Source organism: Rhyacophila brunnea, unplaced genomic scaffold (assembly GCF_057557595.1).
Source record: "Rhyacophila brunnea isolate RB1 unplaced genomic scaffold, BYU_Rbru_1.0 scaffold_4, whole genome shotgun sequence".
In the NCBI taxonomy this organism is placed as follows: domain Eukaryota; kingdom Metazoa; phylum Arthropoda; class Insecta; order Trichoptera; family Rhyacophilidae; genus Rhyacophila; species Rhyacophila brunnea.
Window position 1 is genome coordinate 38,759,890 of NW_028233068.1, and position 21,478 is coordinate 38,781,367.

At 34.7% G+C, this 21,478-nt stretch overlaps 1 protein-coding gene across 1 annotated transcript; it reads right to left on the minus strand.

The window, feature by feature from the left end:
* Positions 1-2,333: 2,333 nt before the first annotated feature.
* Nmnat (nicotinamide mononucleotide adenylyltransferase) lies at positions 2,334-11,853 on the minus strand. The gene is made up of 6 exons (XM_085953632.1): positions 11,571-11,853; positions 10,237-10,460; positions 6,015-6,272; positions 4,448-4,549; positions 3,921-4,081; positions 2,334-3,148 (listed from the first exon to the last, which is right to left on the minus strand). Exons 1-6 carry the CDS (start codon positions 11,644-11,646, stop codon positions 2,440-2,442), a joined length of 1,530 nt encoding a protein of 509 aa, XP_085809758.1. The 5' UTR covers positions 11,647-11,853; the 3' UTR covers positions 2,334-2,439.
* Between the last annotated feature and the right edge of the window lie 9,625 nt (positions 11,854-21,478).

Sequence of the window (21,478 nt, forward strand, 5' to 3'; positions counted from 1 at the left end):
AAACTCTAAACCGGGACAGGAACAGGATATATGGCAAAGAAACAATTTAACCACCAACAATTGTTTTAAAGTACCTATGTACAAAAGAAAAATGCAGATTTTCTGCACCAGAAATTAAAATTATTTTATTTATTTATTGTACCAGTCTGTACTTCTCGCTGGAATGAAGTTTTTTCGCACCCTTCCCCGCTGTTTCATCACATAATATATGCTACTACAGTCAATCATGACAATTTATTATTGACAATCATTCATACGCGGAACAGCCGGGACAAAATGCCAAACCGGCCGGGACCAATGTGCGAAACCGAGACGTATGGTAAGCCTAACCATATTATTTATGAACTATCATGATAAAAAACGAAGGCATGATGATGACTACACTACTTATATAAAAAAAGCATTCATAATAGCAATTTATTAATATCCTCAAACTAGACACTAAAGGCAGCCAATAACGTATACTTTAAAACATATTGTTTTTAATGTTAATAATCACTTCGCACTGGGTGTATAAACTACATGATAAAATAAATATTATTATTACAATGTGACCACGCAAACCTATGAATGTTAATCTACCATTAAATTATTGTATCATAACAATATCTATCCAACACTGGAAGTTTCTACTCACATTTAAAATTATCTTTTTAAATAACTATGTAATGTTTAACATACGCACTTTGAGTAAGCAGTTGATTTTGAGGTAATATTATTTCAGACTAATATTATTTAAATGAGTTTACAGTAGTAATAATGTACAAGATGGCCATCTAAATGCCTACTAAATAACCTTTTGATAATTACAACAAGTCTTCATGATATTGCTTGATGGAATGATGAATCAAGTAATCATTATTGTACATACTGTATATACATTTATTGCAATGAATGGTGAAAAAAAATTACATTAAAACTTTTATGAAAGCATTTTGGCACATGGTTAATATAATATCATTTAGCCATAAAATTGGATGGTAAGTACACTGTATGTATTTACATAATATTAATATATATGATTTTACTTACTATTATGAACATGTAAGTCATGTAATTTAATATTATCCATTTTAAATGAGTCATAGGTTTAATAAATTTAGCATCGTGAGAATCAAATAAAGAGATCGATTTAAGTTTGTTATATTATAATTGAAAGTTTTTATTAAATTTATGAAAATTTTCATCAGTCCTCCAATACTAAGAAAAATTATATAGTAAATATAAATTCCTATCATTTATTAAACAATTTACGTATTTCTATCGGTAATGAATATCTGGTGATATTGGCAATGGTTTCCCCAACACAATATTCTGTGCCAATGATGTTATAACCTTTGCCTAACCAAGATTTTACTAAGAGCCTAATGCATAATAAATAATGGTTAAATAAGTGGACTTATGGATTAATCAGCCAATTTTTGAATGTATAAAGAAATAACGCGTAACATCAAACAGGTCGTAAAGCAAAATTGAAGCAAAGGTAACAGCTGCTGTCAAATAATTATGTATTTTAAACAGCAATCACGTAAGCTGCTGCAGCTGCAAATCTTGTGTAAGTAATAGTTTCCGACAAAGCGAAATTGTTCACCGATAATCTACACAAACACAAAAGACTAGCAATATTAAGTATGCATTATATTATTCAAATTATTGAAATGAGAATGACATCGATTGATGCTTGCATCAATTGATGAAGTGTTGCAATTCAAAAAGTATTAGCCAAATACTCGGGACACATCTTGTACCTGTGGTGAGTTTTCATACTTTTACTATTGTGTTAATTCAAAAATTTTTGAATAATCCATGGAAAATTGTAATTTAAAAAATAGTGCAGAAAGCGACATTGCCTGTTTTTCTGGAAAATATAATCTAGACATATGGGTCATAACTATTTAGTCTTACATAATGTCAACATTCTATGTATCAGGTCCCAAGAGAATAAATATGATTTGGCGTGAACGATTTAATTTATGACAATTCTAAAAAAAATCAACAATAATTATGCCTAATAATATACTTAAAACTTTTAATACTGCATGAAATAATTACTATACTATATTAATACGTATTTATGAATCAGTTTCTATGTCCACCAATCGTCGAACTAAATCTATCAATCAGAATGAGAATATAAAAAAACTATAATATATTCATTGGAAAAACTAACACAATATATTATAATGTGAAGAGACTGCTAGTAGTATTTTTAAATACGTTGTAATCCATTGTAGAACATTATAGTGGTCCCTTTAACTGAACCATTTTCGAAATTGAAAGAAGACACATAGTATGTATTACATAAGTGAATTCATTCAACAATTGGACTAATTTAAAATGAAGTTTCTCGTTAAGATAAGTAACACATGCAACTGTCCTACAGAATATCACACAATTCCGTCAACTGATCTCGAGAAAAGGAAAACGAGAAACCGGACTCTAAACAATGGTTTCTCTATCGCTGATAACCTGAATGCCATGCTCGGAGAAGATAAACTTAACGATCTCATCGTAATTTCGAAGTGGACTACGGGGACTGTCCGTGATTTCATGAGCCACTTCCTCGACAATTTTCAACTTGCTTAGATCTAAAATCAAGCCTTGCTCATTCTTACATTTAAAACTATCAGATACAGAATCATTATTAATAGAAATCACTGGACTATCTGAATCAGGAAATATCCCGCAGTTGTAATAAAGGAAACCATCATCGGAAGGATTCGATTCGCAAAGACGTACCTTTTTTTTGCCGCTCACAATCTTGTGAACTCCTGATAGATCTGTGATTACTTTCACCGCCTTTCTTGGCAATGTCATTTCCGATGGGTCAGAAGAGTTTTGATTCAGATCACAGCAGAATGATTTAGGAGGCAAGTCGCCGGAAGACGACACTTTATTGGTGAGCCTTGATCGTTTTTGACCGCCCGCATACTGATTGCTCGAAGTGTACACCTCATTCGTGTCCGTCTCATCTACCCCAATCAGGTAGTTCATTATTTTTGTTGATAGGTGTGTATTACGTGTTTTTGTGACGTTGTCATCTCTCAGCGATTGGAATTCGACCGGGGACTTCATTACGACATCGTTAGGTGAAGGAGTGGGGGTCATTATGCAAGGCTTCGTAAATATAAATGGAGAGAGGTACTTACTGCACGTTTTGGTGATCCATCCAGTAACGAATGCATGCAAGGGGAAAAAATATGTTAGCTCACTGTTCCGTTATTGATTGTTGGTAATCTGTATTCAAAAACAATATTATTGAACATAGCAGCAATACCTGCGCCCGTCTTATATGAAACTATATGAAAATATGTTATAATAAAGAGGTGTATGTCTAAAATGAGTCGTTTATAGTTAGATTATTTAGAACTTGCAATAACCCGTAACTTTGTCTGCGTGAAATATGGTAATAAAAAGTACTAGACAGAAATACATCAATGAGATATACAACGGTTGGACCCAAGTGCATGTCGGTTTAGATGTGTGCTATTTTTGAGAAGTTTTATCTCAACTTCGGAACTTCGAGATGAATGCTAAATTGGTAACAGGCATTATATTCCATAAGCTAGTCGTTTTGAAACTTAATCGTTTCAGGGCGCCCTAAATTTATTTTCATCTAGAAGCAAGGATGAGAGTTTTAATTCTTTTAAAATTTACTTTCCGTCCAGAACGAAAGTATGAAAGCATTTTATTAACTCTACGCCAAAAAAAAATCTCATCCATAACCGTCAAAAGCTCATGAATCAATTTAAAAAAAAAAACTAACAGAAACGCGATGCAGTTTCAATATCACTATTATAAATTGTGCAATTTTCATCAATATTGAGCCAGTAGTATAACAGGTAACAACATTATTTGACAGGGTAGTTAGTGAAAAATATGACAAAACTGCAGGTCAAAAATATTAAAATAATATTTACGTTTTGCTATCTGAAATTCCATACAGTCGATTCTGCTTTATGTAGGATATGATGCTGTCATCAATTAAATATTTTACACTTTCTCCTCTCCGGATCAACCTCCGGATCATTGTTGAGCTGACTTCATTCGGGACCCAATTAGTTATGATTGAAATATTTTTCTGGAAAAAACCAATATAAACTGGATTTAGTGAGGCATTATGTTTAAATTACAGTACATCGTCTATATTCAGGCCTACATGTCATCATGGCCAATTCGAGAACTAAAAATCCCGCTGCTTTTTCACATACATAAATATCAAAGCCCCCATCTCCATTTATTCGCATTGCATTGCATACCACAAGACAATATCTATATAAAGTATTCTGACATGACAGCCAGAATATAGAAGTCGCTCTATGGGTACAATACAATAGAGTTTTTCTTGACAACCGATTATTATTCACATGTTTAAACGCTGTCCACATGCTTGATTCAGTTTCCATTTCATGTCAAAACCTAAATAAAACTATCAAAAATTACTTACTCTATATCTTGTCAAAACATCAGAATCGTAAATAAACTTCTCTGGATTAGCTCCACTCCTGGTTATGACGACCAATCCGTACTCCCCCAATATAGCTTCCAACTGAAATATTTCAAGAAAAAGAAATTTGATCAATAAGAGGAACATTAAAACGTAAATCCTGTATTAATAAATTAAGATGGGAAACATTTTGAGAAACACCTCATAAAGACGAGAGGTAGATACAACATAGAGATTACTTAATACCAGAGTATAGATAAACTAAGTGTTGTTACCTAACACCACTGCCAATGAGATAAAATCTTTGAAATAGACTAACCCAACAAAAAATGCATTAAGAAGATATATTTTCCTTAAAAAAACTTAGATACAAACCAGTTTAATACTGGGACATGTGTTTATGCTGCTTGTAAATAATGGCTTCTTACATTGGTGCTTGTGATATATATAACTATCATTTTTTTCATTTATGTATATTAAAGGCGAATTATAATAATAGCAATAAAAAAACAACTGTAACAGTAGGTAGGTACCCACTGAGTTCGTACATAGATGACAAATTTTCACTTTGTAACAAATAAACAGTACCTAACAAAGTAAGTAAAAAAAAGTTTAACCACAAAGTTAATGCTTTAAATATGAATAAAATGGTCAATTCAATAAAATACCAGTTACCTACAAAAAAAACAAATAATACTATTATTTATATTTCAGAATAAATTGCAAAACCAAGGTAAAAAAAGCTGGAAAAAATTATTATAAAACACAAAAATCCTGTTGGCAAATAGGTACTGCATAATATTTATTTTTTAAATTATTAATAACCATGTCTTTGCTTTTTGCACAAGGTGGTTGTTAGTAATTTTGAACAATCACAAACACCCAGGCTTTGAGAAAAACACATAAATACTGTGTCCTCACCGGGATCGAGCCCAAAACTCTCAGGTAGAAGCCCAGCGCCTTACGCACTGCACCACGAGAACCGCCTACTGCATTATATTATTAAAAACACCTAGTTCAATAAAATGCCAGTTACACAACCAACAAACAAATTTGTATTTCAAAATGAAGAACAATACAAAACTAAAAGATTCAGACAAATATATTTTAAAACAAAAATCAATAAGCTAATAGGTAGGTACCTACTGCTATTATTAATTATGGTATTTTCTATGTATATTTGACTGTTTTAGGTAATGTTATGTTATGTTAAGTTAAAAAGGCAAAGTTGTAGCATTTTACAGTACTAGGAACTTTAAAGGAGGAGTTGGGATATTATCAGATCATATTATGCATTGGTCTCCAATTCATCAGCGATACTGATGCTATTTGTATGTCCTCCCGTCGCAGCGTCGTGTGTTGAACTGAGCTGCGGACGCGTCGCTGAGCAACAATTTGTCGCCCGTGCGCGGGCTTCATATAAAAGTACAGACACGGCTGGAGGAACTAAAAAGTCACCCGACTGTCACGTTGCTTCGTGCGCGCACCTCCATATACTGCAATGTATTTTGACACAGCGACGAAACTGTCGCTGTGTCACGGTAGGGCTAAAAATGGAGATACTCACATCGTCATCCGACCATAAGCCAGGAGTAGCGAACGACTCCAAGAGATCAGCGCCACAAAGTAGTTTAAGCTGGACTCGATTGTTATTTCGCTCCCCTTCGTTCCCGTTAACCATGTTCTCATTTACACAAGAGTGATCAATCTCATCTCTGCTCCTAGATAAGGACCTATTGAGTATGTCATCCGGTAGCCATGATGCTGCCTTACCATCTATGGCATCGATGTTTAAGCTGTCATTAAGATAAGAATTCATGTAGTTCTGGAATTGAAAGAAGATAAAGAAGTATTCATTAATAATATTATTGGGCCGTTTATTCTTCTCACTCCATTGTACCCAAGGAAATCTATAGTCATGTCAAAATTGCGAGTTCCGACAGTAGGACTAGTTATTCCCAGGGCTTTTTTTGTAATGTAACACGGTGGAACAGGCTCAGGGAGGGGCCCAGAATGGCAGGTCAACCAGATAAGTGAGATAGACACAAATTCCAAATTTGCTTTAATAGTGAAAAAAGTCGCCCGCGGCACTGTTTTACTACGCTAGTATTAATATTTTAAAAATATGCGATTGTAGAATACAATTTATTATTATTGTGTCAATACTCGACAAATAATTATTCTTAACCCGACCCACTAACCATAATTCATGTGGGAAATGAGTCACTTAGGAAGGATTCGGAGACTTTAGTACAATTAGATGTACCGATTCGTTCGTCCTGATTCGTTCGTTCAGGTTTAATCTATGGTCAAATCATAGATAATATACGTAAATGCAGGGCTTTTTTTGTAATGTAACGTGGTGGAATGGCGTTCCAGCACCTTTTTTCACGGTATTTTTAATGTTTCAAAAGCAATTAGATGAAACATTGTTTGCGATTACATACCTATTACAAGTTAATTTTCCTGAATCATCTCAAATGAAAAGACATATCCAGAAAAACTATCGCGTTTGATATGTGCATTGAATTCTATTAGGCACCATTTCTTCTAGTGAATGTGAACGTGAATGTGAATTTTCGCAAATGAATCTAATTATTACCCCAATAAGAGCTTCGTTGAAGACCAAAACAGTTTAACAATCTACCGAGAAAAGTTGAAAGCCGGTCTACTTTACACGCTACACGCTGGCGTGTGGGCCGATATGCGTCTGAGCAGGAGAGCGATAGTGGCGATGGCCCGAACTGCGTCTGGGCAGTAGAGCGATAGCGGCGACCTGCCGGTAAAGTGATATGACACATATTAAAATCTTAATTACTAAAATTTTAATTTTTTAAATTTTCGATTAGATATATAGAAATAAGTATGTCTTAAGATACGACACTATGTAATGGAAATATGTTCGCATCGTGACACAAGTAGATAGGGAACATAGTTTTTTAATCCAAAATACGACTTCTATACACATTGTGTCGTATTACATTGTACAGTACAGGACGTCTATAGACATTGTGTCCGCGAATGTGTTAACACCCAAGGAAGAGGCAATATATCACATACGAGCGGTTAAGGCATACTTATTATTCCAATATCTTCAATACTATATTCGTTATAAACGAGAAGATACCGTATACTGGATCATAAAAATTCTTTTCAAATATTCCTTTTTCATAAAAATTATGATAATAATGGCACTGTAAATATTATAATTATAAGTCTGTCAAGACTATTTGTATCCACAACCAGGGCTTTTTTTTAAAAAACAAAGGTGCCGGAACTCACTTCTTGGTAAACTTCTTACCTACTAAAGAAAATAATATTTAAATATCATTTAAAGCAACTTTGCCTATGCCACGAAGTGCACAAAAAATTAAGCAAACAAACAAATACAAATAAACAACTGAAGTTGTAAAAAATAAAATTGGAAAAACATCATATTTTTGAATAAAAGTATATAATGATTTCCGTGGCTTCCACATCCTGAAGCGGGCCCCCAGTCCAGGAACTTTGACGGGCCCCCTACCTATGACTAAGGTTAAAGGCAGTGTGACACTCAATAGTAGCGTTTTTCAAATAGTATTTGAGGTAAAATTAAGGGTATTTTCAGTGTATCAAGAAACATTAACCAAAAAATGCAATTACACAACCACATATTTTAAAATATTAATACGCCTGGAAGAAATTAGCGCAGAATTATAGGGTGTTCATCCAAAATTTTCGAATGCGATTTTACGCCAGATATATAATACGCCCGTATAATTGCGTTCATCCAAATTTAGTACATAAGCATCTCGCCGAACCCGAACACCTAATGCCCCTCTACCATAAGTTTAGCGAAACCGATTGCAAAATTCGGCAGAGTCCATTTTTGACAGATCGCAACTGACAGCCCGCGTTTGTTGATAATTGTCATAGGTTCTTGTTTTCTTCCGTATTTCATTATGATTCAGTGTATTATTTTGATTATTGTCTAATGGTACTATCTATTTTACAATTGATTCTATAATTGGTGCTTATTTTATTCAATCATGAATGCTTTATTTATAGGTAGTAAACTTTGCTTTCGTAGATAAAGCTAATCTACAATGCCGCAAATTTCGTAAAAGAGGCGACGCTTTCAAATTTAAGAGTCTCGTTAGTAAATACACATCAGACGCAGATTCATGAAATCAAATAAATACAAGTAATATAATATTTTGAACAACTCAATTCACATGATTATGCTGGAATCGATTTATGCATAATAATTATATGGTAGGTAGGTATACTATCACGATAACCATTTACTTTCATTTGTTTATATTGTAATGATTATTTATTCAATAACGTTTATTCGGCATTCGGATTATCCGGCCATAATGTAGTATTAATCGAAAAATAAAAGAAATAATATGAAAGTAAATGTAATAGCGAGTTCAAAATATATGGACCACTAGGGATATCTAGCGGCAAAATGTGAGAAATTGTCATTTATTTGACAGTTAAGTGCCCATAGACATCAAAAACTGACCATAGAGAAAAATTATTTTTCTGTTTTAATATAAGGAATACTTGTTTCAAATAGGCGCGCATGTACAAACACCGTTATTTGCATAGAGCATAATGGAACACGGCGGCGCCCGTATATACAAATCCGAAGCTAAGTAGGTGAACACTCGACAAGTTTTATTACGGCAATAAACGGTTTCGGCATAAGGTGAGACCGTCATAAACCATTTGGTTCGGCTTATTTCCATGGAAACCCTATTAGAATTAGAAATTAAGATTTTTTTTTGCGATTAGAGAAAATTTGTGATATGCGTTTATCTCACTTATCTGGTCAATTCCCCTTGTAGCATAGTGGACAATGCGCACCGGGCGTAAGCCCAAAAGATGCAGGTTTGATTGCTGCCGGGTGTCTTACTTTTTTCAAAAAGATTTTATCTATTGGTTATAATATATTTTCCCAGAAGTGTTTTTCAAAATAATGTATGTTCAATTTACTTTTCATTTCATAATCTTGACGCTCGTGATTCATCGTTTGAAATAAAAAAGATATCATCTTTTTTAATTAAAAGAGTAAGAAGTATAACCCTGCCTCCTATTCCAGTTAATAGAATATTATAAAAAATAAGTACAGTCAAACTTGATTATTACGAGGAAGGTGGGACCGACTGAATTTGCTTGTTATAATCATTATTCGTTATATCGTTATATAACATTTTTCGCGCCACGTTCTATTTAAGCGTTGAACATAAAATATTTGAAAACCATCGTAAATATCCCCGAAACAAGCATGGCATTCATAAAATACAAAAGATGTTGTTTATTGTAATGAAGTGCTGAGCCGCCGGCACTGGTAGGTACCTACTGACTTCACAAAGCTTGGATTTTTTACATGCAATTTCAACCATATGTGTGGATACTTTTTCAATGTTGTCGGCGAAAACACTAATTAGGTACTTAAGACACTTAAGTAGTGTCATAAACTTAATCCGATCCCAGCGGCATTGGTCTAGTTAACTGCCCGGTCAGATTTTATTGCTTAGGGTCGAAAATGTTGTTTTTAAACAATCGACACTTTAAAAGTTTTGCTCGGTATACCCGAGAAGTAGTTCGTTATAAAAGTGAATAAATGTATGGAGAAAATCATAAACTAAAATGGCAAGGAATGTTTCCGTAATTTCCGTGATCGTAATAACCAAGTTCGACTGTATTTTAAAAAAGACATAAGTACAATGTTTGGTAAACTTTTTTCACAAAATACAGAATATCTCTAATAAATTAAATTCAATTGTGGTCGAACAAACCTGATGATATTTTAAGGTTGGTCTTGTTCTGGTCCACCCTTCTTGGTTGACTTCCCACTTTGAAAGTTTTATCCAATCTGATGAATTCAAAGCCATCTGGAGCATGTTGCACCGATGCGAAGCAGAAATAAGGTCTTTTTTACCATATTCATCATGAACCGGTGAAATGATGCCGCCTACAACTCTGTGATTTCCAATTGCATGGAAGTAATCTCTTGCTATTTCTGTATTAACAAGTTTTGTATTATATTTCAGTTTCAGAAAATACACAAGCATAAAACATATACAACACCAATCAGAAACAATAAAATACGAAATAAGAAGTAAAAAATATCCAGAAAATAGGTACCGAGGTATTAAAAAAATAACACAAAATATGCAATCCATATTAACACTTTTCACTATAAATAAAAATAAATTAGGCACAAACAATTTGAATGCCAGTTTTGGATGGGAATAGAAAAACCGATAACATTTTGGACAAAATAATAATAATGTAGGTCTACATAACACATTATCAGTTGTGATAACCCACAAAAAATACAAATTTCGATTTAATAACCTTATTTCCCACCCAGTCAAATGAATTGAGTGAGAAAAATATTTTCAGAATTATTGTGCAATTCTTGTTGGGCATCGATTTGCTAATGCTAATGTGTAGCATCATTGTACAGTATGTACTTACCTATAGATTTTATTAAAAAAAAAACAATTAAAATTTAATAAACATGACATATTTTTACAACATTTTTCTTAGGTCGTATTCTTATTTATCCGGTACAAATCTTGCAATAAATTTTTAACTAACTTCCTGACTAGCTAGACATTTGAAACTTTTAGAATATATGAGAACACGATGCCAATGCATTTTTTAATACTTTTAGCCATCTATAAGTAGAATTGAATTCATTTTTAGTTAATTCTGTTCTGTATGAAAAGTTATTTCGATACCATTATTGGTTGCTAGAGTCCTAGCAACTAAATTATTAAATAATATATACGTGCGTTACTATGGAAATCAATATGAAATGACATTTCAGTATTCAGTATTTCTATAAGGTACATTTTTTTTTATCGTTTAAGCTAGTCAAGTCAAGTTTATATGATTCCACAGAAAATTTAAAAACGTATATAAAAAGTTCTTTTTATCTTGTAATTATTTTACGATAAGTCTTGTCATATTACAGTATGTACAAAAAAATAGAAAATAGATAGGTAGGAGAATACACCTTATTAATAATTATTGAATCAATTACAAGGTACAACCAAAAATTGGCTTTTCTAGTAAAACTATACATGCCTGAATAATTTACGACGTATTTTATTTTACTCACCAAACATACGAAAATGCATCGGCGTCGGAGGGCTAAAGGACCCGCAAGCCATCAAAACAATTGCCCCTTGAGACATAATGGTATTGTATTGATTGACAATGAAAAACAAAATTCAAAAATATGTGCGTGAAATTTCGCTCATAATCCGACGTCAAATAAGACGCATCTTAAACAAAAACACGGTTGGTTATCATTTTAAAATATATAACATGTTGCACTACGACCAGACTACGACTCTGCTCAAAAAAATATGGGAATATTTTGACGGATTACCTGATTACTCATAACATAGCTAAATATCACACTATACCATAGAGTCATAGACCATAGGCAGTATTGCCATCTTTTTGTCAGCGAATTTAGAGTACAAGCACCAAGAAATTTTAGTATTTTAGCAAAAGGCTCGCACAAACCAACACGTATATTCGCAGCGAATTCGCAACGCAACCGCTATCGCTGTCGCTGCCGCTTGCATTTGATGGGAATTTCGCGTTTATCATCACACCAATGCGACAGCGACGCAGACATAGACTATAATTTTATTTCCGCGCCAGATTTAAAATTGTAAATAATATTAATATTCTACGCCAAATTCTCTATAATTTTTATGAATTAAATATGAAAAATATACGTACACTATAGCGCTTTCAGAATTGCTACAACTTTTACCCAATTCGCGTAAGTGTATTAGGCCTACCGTGCATGAACCATTTACTATCGTACGGCCAACAATCGAGGAGTTGTAACATCGTATTGCAATGCAACCCCGCGCATGGACGATCGAGCGAATGGCCGAGTTGAAAATCTGTGTTCATACACAAAATTTTACACCGATTCGAACCGGCCGGGGCCCCATTGGCAATGCCTTTAAATGAGAGCCCGCGCATGACACATCATATCCGGCCGAGAGTGCACTCATACATACACGCACAAGTGACGCGGTCGTATGGAGCGCACGCATACATCGAACCGTTACGAGATCCACATTTGACAGTTCATCGATGCGTACCTATTGGCTTTGCATGCGCGTACCAGTCCCATTTTTTCAGTTTATTTCTTAATAAATTAATAATATATACACCCACGTTTTAAAACAGTTTGATAATTTATACAAAACCTCTATATATAATATAAGCTCTACAAAATCCATTTTGACGTTTCTTATCATATCGCGCTCGCCATTTTTCGGTGCGGACGCATATCTTCAGTGCGCGCGCATACGCACTTCCTCAGTGTGCGCGGATCGCCTCCGATGTATATCACGCCATGCGCGCTCAAACATACTGGCCGGTAATAAATTGGATCATGCGCGAGCAAACCAACGATTGTCCGAATGCTACGGGCGGTTATGTAATCGTCCATGCGCGGTAGGCCTAATGCCTTGTTGGGACTGTGCCAGTGATTTAGTAAAGTAGCGAGTGATTTGGTAAAAAACCGTGTCTGAGCAGACAAATTTAGTCGAGTAGTTTAGTAAAATGGTCAGTCAATCCGATCCATTTTATTCTATTATTTCGGGCGAGTAGCGACCCCCACCACCTCTCACTATATACTAAACAAGCCACGAAACAAATCTGAACAGGCGAGTGCATTAGTTGTCGGCTGCCGTAAGAATGGCACAGCGCTGGAGCGAAGACACTAATGCCGGCGCTCCATTGGCACGCAAGTCAGACGATTTACAGTCTTCGGACTTTTTTTTCGCGTGGAGCACCCCAGGTCTGCGGACTTTTTAATCCGCAGACCAGGCTCGTTGGATTTCAAACATGTTTGATATTTTACTCGCCGAGCCGCTGAAATTCGTACGTTCACCACGCTTTACCGTCACATTATTTATATCTATGCCGACGGACGACAGCGCCATCATTATTTTACTGTCATTCAAAGTGTTCGGACATCTCACATCGATAACAACAATGGTAGATCTACGAGTGCATTCGAAAAGTTTCTTGGAAGATTTTATTAATTGTTTTAAAGACAACCCATCGTTGTGGAAGACGACCAGCCCACTATACAAGAATCGTGATGCCAAGTCCTTGGCGTATGCGGAACTTTTGGAGATTTTAATCAAGGTGGAGCCGCAGGCAAGGGTCGACGATGTTAAAAAGAAAATACAGACATTGAGGTCGGGTTACAGAAAGGAGAGAAATAAAGTAAGGACATCATATCGAAGCGGAGCCGGCACAGACGCAGTTTATCTACCCAAACTGTGGTACTATAAAAATTTGGAGTTCTTGAACGACCAAATGGAAGGTACGTAGGAATGCTTTAAAGCTATTTATTATACACGTGCAGATTATGAAATTGTCGTACCTAGCTCTGAAAGTGACATCGCATTAGATTAGCTACTATTAAGCAATTAAAACATACAGCTATGAATCATTTCTAGTCACAATAAAATTTCTTATTCTTTGCCGAGGTAGGTAATAAATAATAATAATATATAGGTACGAGGGAATGCTTTAAAGCTATTTATTATACACGTGCAGACTATGACATTGTCGTATCTCTGAAAGTGACATCGCATTAGATTAGCTACTATTAAGCAATTAAAACATACAGCTATGAATCATTTCTAGTCACAATAAAATTATTTATTCTTTACTGAGGTAGGTAAGAAATAATAATATATAGGTGCGATCATGGCGGTGGAAGCGCGGCTTATTGAGTCGTGGTCGGGTCCCAGGTTCAAATCCTGGGTCTGACAAGTACACATTAAATTTCAATTTGTGTATGAGTCAGAGTATGGACCTAATATGTTGAGCAAGTGGCTGACATCCATTTCTCGTAAAAACAAAATCTGTCAATACAAACCTCCACTCCGTGGAGGTCCATATTATGATCGGACATGGTCGAAAGAAGAAGAAAAGAAATGATCATAAAATCAAAAATCGCTCGAGTTAGGTTCCTTCAGAGACAATCAATAAATCGTCAATCATCAATCAAAATTAATGGTACAGTTTGGTTATGAGGAATACAGCGGAAAACACATTTTGAAAATACCCGATATACTGGATTACACCAATTATACCAATATCAATATTAACCGTATGAAGGAATGGGTACTTAGGGGAGAGATAATAAAAAACAAGTTTGAGTATTATGTTGTATTTTAACAATTTACATTTTGTTTTACAGAATCGAGCTCAATATCCAGCATGGTGGACGATTTGGAAAACATGTCTCCTGATGAGAGTTACTCCAACTCGTTAAACAACGAAGATTGTATTGAGGTAAAACATTTTAACTAAATTGTTACATTGGTTTAATTTATCTATTGCTTATCATACTTTCTTGCCATGTGACAGCCCCGGTAGTATTAAAATATTTTTCGAAATCTCCTCGCGCTTTCTTAGCATTGGCAGTCGAGTTCCGATTAGTCGTTGCTTCCAAAGGCGCTAAGGTGTCCTGTGACCTCAGTCCGAGCTCTATTAAACCTGTCTCAGGATTTTCCCTATCAAGGTCATGAGAAGGAGTATAAGTATGTGTTGATTTGCGACGAAGAAAGTTGTGCAGCACACAGCAAGTTAATACAACTGTATTGATATTTTCAATTTTCATGTTTATTGGAGCTTGAAAAATGCGGAATCTAGCAGCTAAAATGCCAAAAACATTTTCTATAATTCGCCTGGCTCTGCATGTCCGATAATTATATATTCTTTTACTGTGATTTAATTGCCTTTGTGAATACGGCTTTATGAAATCGTTACGTAATGCAAAGGCTTCATCGCCAATATAAACAAATGGCAGTGCATCAGAATTAGCAGTAGGTTTTTTTGGTGCAGGTATTTTTAATCTGCCTTCGTCTAAACGTTTGAAAAAATCAGATTTTCTCAGTACGCCTCCATCAGAAATACGTCCATTTGTTCCAACATCAACATAAATAAATTCATAATTAGCATTTGCAATCGCCATCAAAACAATGCTGTGGAAATGTTTGTAATTATAAAAGTGGGAGCCGGCGCCTGCAGGTGGCACGATTGCAATGTGTTTCCCATCAACTGCGCCCAGGCAATTTGGAAATTGCCATTTACTATTAAATTCTTCTGCAATCGTCTCCATTTCTTCGTGCGTATCAGGGAACTGCAACAAAAAATAATCAACATTTTATTTACAGATAGAATATTCGCCTTCAACATCCACGTTGTCGACTACTCCAAGGTCGAATCTCAATAGAGCACCAGAACCCCCATCGTTCAAACGAAAAAAATCGAATGATAGCGCCAACAAAGTGTTAGAATTAATCACCGACAAACTAAGCAAGACTGAAGATGAATTTGATGTTTTTGGCAAAATGATGGCCATGAAACTACGATCGATGTCACAGGGACAAAGATTGCTGGCCGAGAAGCTGATGCATGAAGTTGCCTTTATGGGACAAAGTGACAAAATAATGCCAGCAACTACTGTTCATACTCAACCAGTTTATCGTATATTAAGCAAAAATGTACAAAAGCCGGTATAATAAATTAATGTTTTTTGTATGAATAAATATCTTGTAAAAATATTTGTTTTTTTGTTTGTTTTTATGCCTATAAACCTTAGCTTAAGCGATACAACAAATGGTAAGTATTTGAGCTATGTTAGCAAACCTATATTATTATGTGGCCTCATTTAGAAATCAAATTCCATGCTTGCTTTTCGAAGAATATGACTAGTATTACAATACATTCAACAGGAATAATTAAGCAGCTTGCTTACAGCCTATATGGAAAGTCCTGGCTAGGTACAGCATTCTAATGGTCTATTGAATATTTAGCATGTCAACGATGGCCTTATTTGTGACTATATATATACCTATCTCAAATGCATCTTGTCTGCCATTCTTATGATGTTGCCGTCTATGATTTATATAGGTAAAACAATCCACTAAACGTTCACTTTATAAGACCAACCAATGTCTACTTGTTAATGATATATTTGTAAATTTGCCCAACTTTATTAGATGACGTATAATATAATACACACCTTGAAATATTCTCCTTTCAAAACGTCAATGATGACTTGGCAAGTTTCGGGAATTATCTTGCCCAGAGTTTGTCTTCCAATCGCAGTTCTATAATGCAAGTCAGTGAATGTTCCGCCGGCAGCCAAAAATCGCAGGGTTGCACATAATCTATCATGAGGAGAAATAGCTTCCCTCATCATAGTATTTTTTTTTTTAATAAATGGGGAGACCAAATTATACAGTTCTGTGTATACATCCTCCGACATTCGCAAATAATTGCGGAAATCGCTCGGTTGCAAACGCAATTCTCGTATTAAATTTGTGTGGGATAATGTCGTTCGTTTCCTTATCCAATGTTTCACCCAGTATTTGTGTACCCTTTGCTTCGTTATTACATTATCTGCCACCCAATAACCCAAAAAACAAAAAACGTCGGTATCATTTAACGCCATCACGATTTAACTGTCAGATATACGTATATTATCTATGCTGTCAAAGTCGACTGTTTTACTCGTCAAATTAATTATATACTCGTTTCGTTGAACGTCTGTTGGCCAGTAGCAGAACGTAGAAAAATCTGAAGACTTATTGTCGTCGGACTTTTGGCTCGCCAATGGAGCGCTGGCATTAAAGCTTCGGTCGTTTTTTCTATTAAAAATAATACCATATTGAAAAATTCTCTTTCCTATAGTTTAGGTAAATTATTTTATAATTGTTAAACGATGACAAAAATATGACAACTGCACTTTATAAATGCAATAACTATAAATACATATTAATATTTAATTGTAATACTCTTATGTTTCCGTTGTAAGTCATTATACGTGATTCTACAGGCACCGCATGATATTTTTTTAACATGGTAACACTGTTGTTTTTTGCGCGGTATCCGGCGAACATAAGGACCAAAAAAAAAAGAATAGGCCTGTCTATCCATTGAAAAAGTATCGATACATGGAATGGGTATCGTATCGAAAGAAAGTATCGTCCTTTAAGGAAAGGATGGTCCACACAACCTATACCGGGCCCCTACTCCCCAGGCCAGGATTTTTAAGTTTACTTAGGGTTAAAAGCAATGCGACGCTCAATATTAGCGTTTTCAAAATGAATGCTGTATTTTGAAACCGTTACAAGTCACTATTGTGTTTTAGTCAAAATAGTGAAAACAATCCTATAGGTATAAAAATAAATAGGTAGGTAGATGTAAAATATATTATTTTATAGCAAATGTTAACCGTTGTCTTTAAAAAAAAACTACTAACATTTGTGTATTTAGGTAATATGAAGATTTTTGCAACTTATGTCACTGTTTTTTAAAATTTGTCAAGCAACGTTTTCGAAATACAGCATTCAAACGGTGTTCGAGGTAAAATGAAGGATATTCACTGTATTTTTAGTGATTTTGTTTATTTTTTAATATATCTCTATATTAAAAGGTCCGCAGTCCCCATTCACTGCGGACCATTTAATTAATATTTAATTATCACATTTAAATAACATGCTTATTATATCTAATGTCCACCTGATGGGCAACGCACCAGTTGCGTTGGACGCAGTGAATGGGTCATGATACGACCCGGGTCGATGTGTCAATTGTATTTACTATTGGTGAGTGTGCATAGTGCCCGAAGATGCCGAAAGGCGATACCTGTGTCGCAAAAAACGATTAAAATGGAATAGTACAAAACTTAAAACCATTAGAATTTATATCTATTTGAATTGCGGAGTTGTCAAGTATCGCGACATACGATAATAAAAAAATGCATCGTACTACTATTGTTAAAATGTTAAAATCGTTGAAATAAATAGTGCGCAGGCGACTTTTTTAGTATGAGAGCATATTTGTGATGTTTGTTTATCTCACGTATCTGATTGACCCCCAGGCTAGAGCCCTGTTATCCCCCCGCCTTGCGGGGGACATGTTTGTAAATATCGTTGTTAAATTATGGTTGTATGCAAAGGATTATTTATAATTTTATTATATATCCATCGTTATCGAAAGAAATTATCAATAGCAAAATATCGATGTATCTTTCATAAAGTAATGATACTTCAAAATATCGATATTTTTGTTACGGTCCTGCACTCATGCGTAATACGGAAGGGGGCGTGTTCATAACAAAAGTAGTCTATGGTTAAGGATTCCTTAACTCTATACTCAGGATTGTCTATAGTTAAGTCATCCTTTTCGGCGACTTATCCTTAGGAACGATTTCTTAGATTCTGCATGCGGCTCTAAACTTATAAATTCGTTTTGGAATATTTAAGCCATGAGTGCCTATGGAATTTCAGATCTCCATTATATAAAGATAAACAGGCTAGGCAATTTGCTCATAATGACTTAGAGCGGAATGCACAATCTAAGATTTCGTTCCTAAGGATAAGTCGCCGAAAAGCATGACTTAACTATAGACAATCCTGAGTATAGAGTTAAGGAATCCTTAAACATAGACTACTTTTGTTATGAACACGCCCCCTTCTGTATTACCATTTACCACTGACAGCTGCTGTCAAAATAAATTCGCATGTCTATAACACAGTCCATACACTCAAATTCATTTAACAATGTATCTCAATATGGATATTGATAGTGTTAATTCGTTTGGCATGTACTTGCAGAATATTATTTTATTTTTATACGCCAGCCCGCAGAAATACAAAATACCAGATGAAGAATGACACTTGATGCTAGTGTTACCATGTTAAAAAAAGTCTTGTGGTGCCTGTGGAATCACGTATAATGACTTATAACGGAAACATAAGAGTATTATAATTAAATATTTATATGTATTTATAGTTATTGCATTTATAAAATGCAGTTGTCATATTTTTGTCATCGTTTAACAATTATAAAATAATTTACCTAATTTACCTAACGAGAATTTTTAAATATGGTATTATTTTCAATAAAAATGATCATAACTAAGGACAGTGTTTCTGCATAGTGTTTTCTGCTAAGGAAATTTTAGTTATGACAAATGTTTCTGCATTCCGCTCTTAGAAGTTACAATGAATATTTCTGGATTTGGTGAGAAGGAGATTAAGTCAAAAATTAAAAACATAATGTCTATATAATACTACACCATATTGCTTTAACTTTTCGTGACTTCTGCATCCATGTTTCGCAGGATATCATCCAACAAATAAAACACCATTTTATAGACGGAACGTACATTGTGTCAGTCCAGGCACCAGATTTTTTCGATTCTTTTATTTTTTTCAATTTTTGCGAGTAGGTAGATATAAAAATTAAAAATAAATATTAATGGCTACTTAGTAGGAATTAACTACTTATTCTGACAAAATTATTAAATTGTAATAAAAACAAAATATGTTGTAATAAATAAAAACCTATACCTTATTGGACCTTATGTATAGGTTTTTATTTATTTATTTTTATTAAATATAATAATATTAAATATAAATTTACCATATAAACAGGAATTAACTGTATTAGATGACAGTGTGTATTCACCATTGGTGGTGTTTGAAGATGCCGAAAGGCGATACTCGGATAAAAAGAAAGACTAAAAAAAAATAGTAAAAACCTTAAATCAATTAGAATATACTTAATCCTTCTTAATCTTAAAAATATTTGCTCATGTTACTCTTATTCGAAAAATTTGTCTGGTTGTGCCCGCAGTTTCTTGTATAAGTTATAAAATTCTTCTGTTAAAGTGCTTTCCATATTGATTTAATTGTCCCCATATTTTGCTGCAAAGTTTTGCCATTTCAAATAGGAGTTTTCCAGCAAAAACTTTTCTGTGTTTATGGTTTCCTATCCCTGATTTGACGCTCAACACGACCGGACGCGCGCGGGCTACTACGGACACTACCGTGCCCGGCCCCGCGCCTATTCCGCGTCGTACACGCCCCATGACTACGGCCAAGCGCTCAATCGTAAACAGAAATTCTGGCTCTCAGTTGCTGATAAATAATTATCCTTGCCTGTTCGATGAAGCTATGAAAATCCTCCTCCTCTTTACTACCTAATATCTATGTGAGGTCGGATTTTCGGCTATGGTTAACATTAAAACTAAATACCGAAATAAATTGGATATATCAAACTCACTGCGATTAAAAGTAACTAAAGTTGAAGTTGATGCTAAAACTGTAATGAAGAAAGATAAGAAACAAATACATCCTTCCCATTGAAATAACTTTGTAAAAAAAACCTTGCAGGTGTAGTTGTGTTTCTTATTTCAACAGTCTTTCATTCATATTGGTAACACTCATAAAAAATATTTTTTTTATTTCAATTAGAACAAATAAGACAGCATTAACTAGTTCCACGACTCGCTACTAGGGAATCTGAGCATTACCAATTATATTTATGCCCTCTTTTCTCTAAAGCCCATATTCCATTGGCAGATTGCGTCTGGCCCGATCGTCTGCCACGACTGTCAAACTCTATTCTCTATGGTTTTCAAGGATCGTGAGCGATCGGGTCGAAAGTGGAAAATTTTCTATTATCCGTCGTGCGATCCTTTCATTATCAAGCGAAGATTGCCGAATGCGTACGAAAATAGCCGAATATGCGCCTGAGTCATGCAAACGGTCGTTCATTTCATTCTACTCACTACTGGTCGATTTCAACTGAACAACTACAAGATGGCGAAAACTTAAAAAATATATATGGAGTATCACCGAGGACACAGTCCTCGTCGAATAAATACACGCCAAAGATATAGTGTGGAACGTAAAAAAATCCGCCATATTCAATGGCGATCACGCTGTTCTTCAGTTAGCCAACTTTTGACCCAGTGTTTTCGTTTACGGCGAGTCCTGACCGCCTGAGCCAGTTGAAATATAGCCATACTCGCTACAATAAATTAGTCTTTGGATTATTCGATTTCGATATTCGAATTACTCAATTGGTTTGGAGATTCAAGCTCGCCCAGTTATTCATGATGTAAATTAACAATAAGTATACAAACTTTCTATAAATAATGTCAAACGGCCGCAT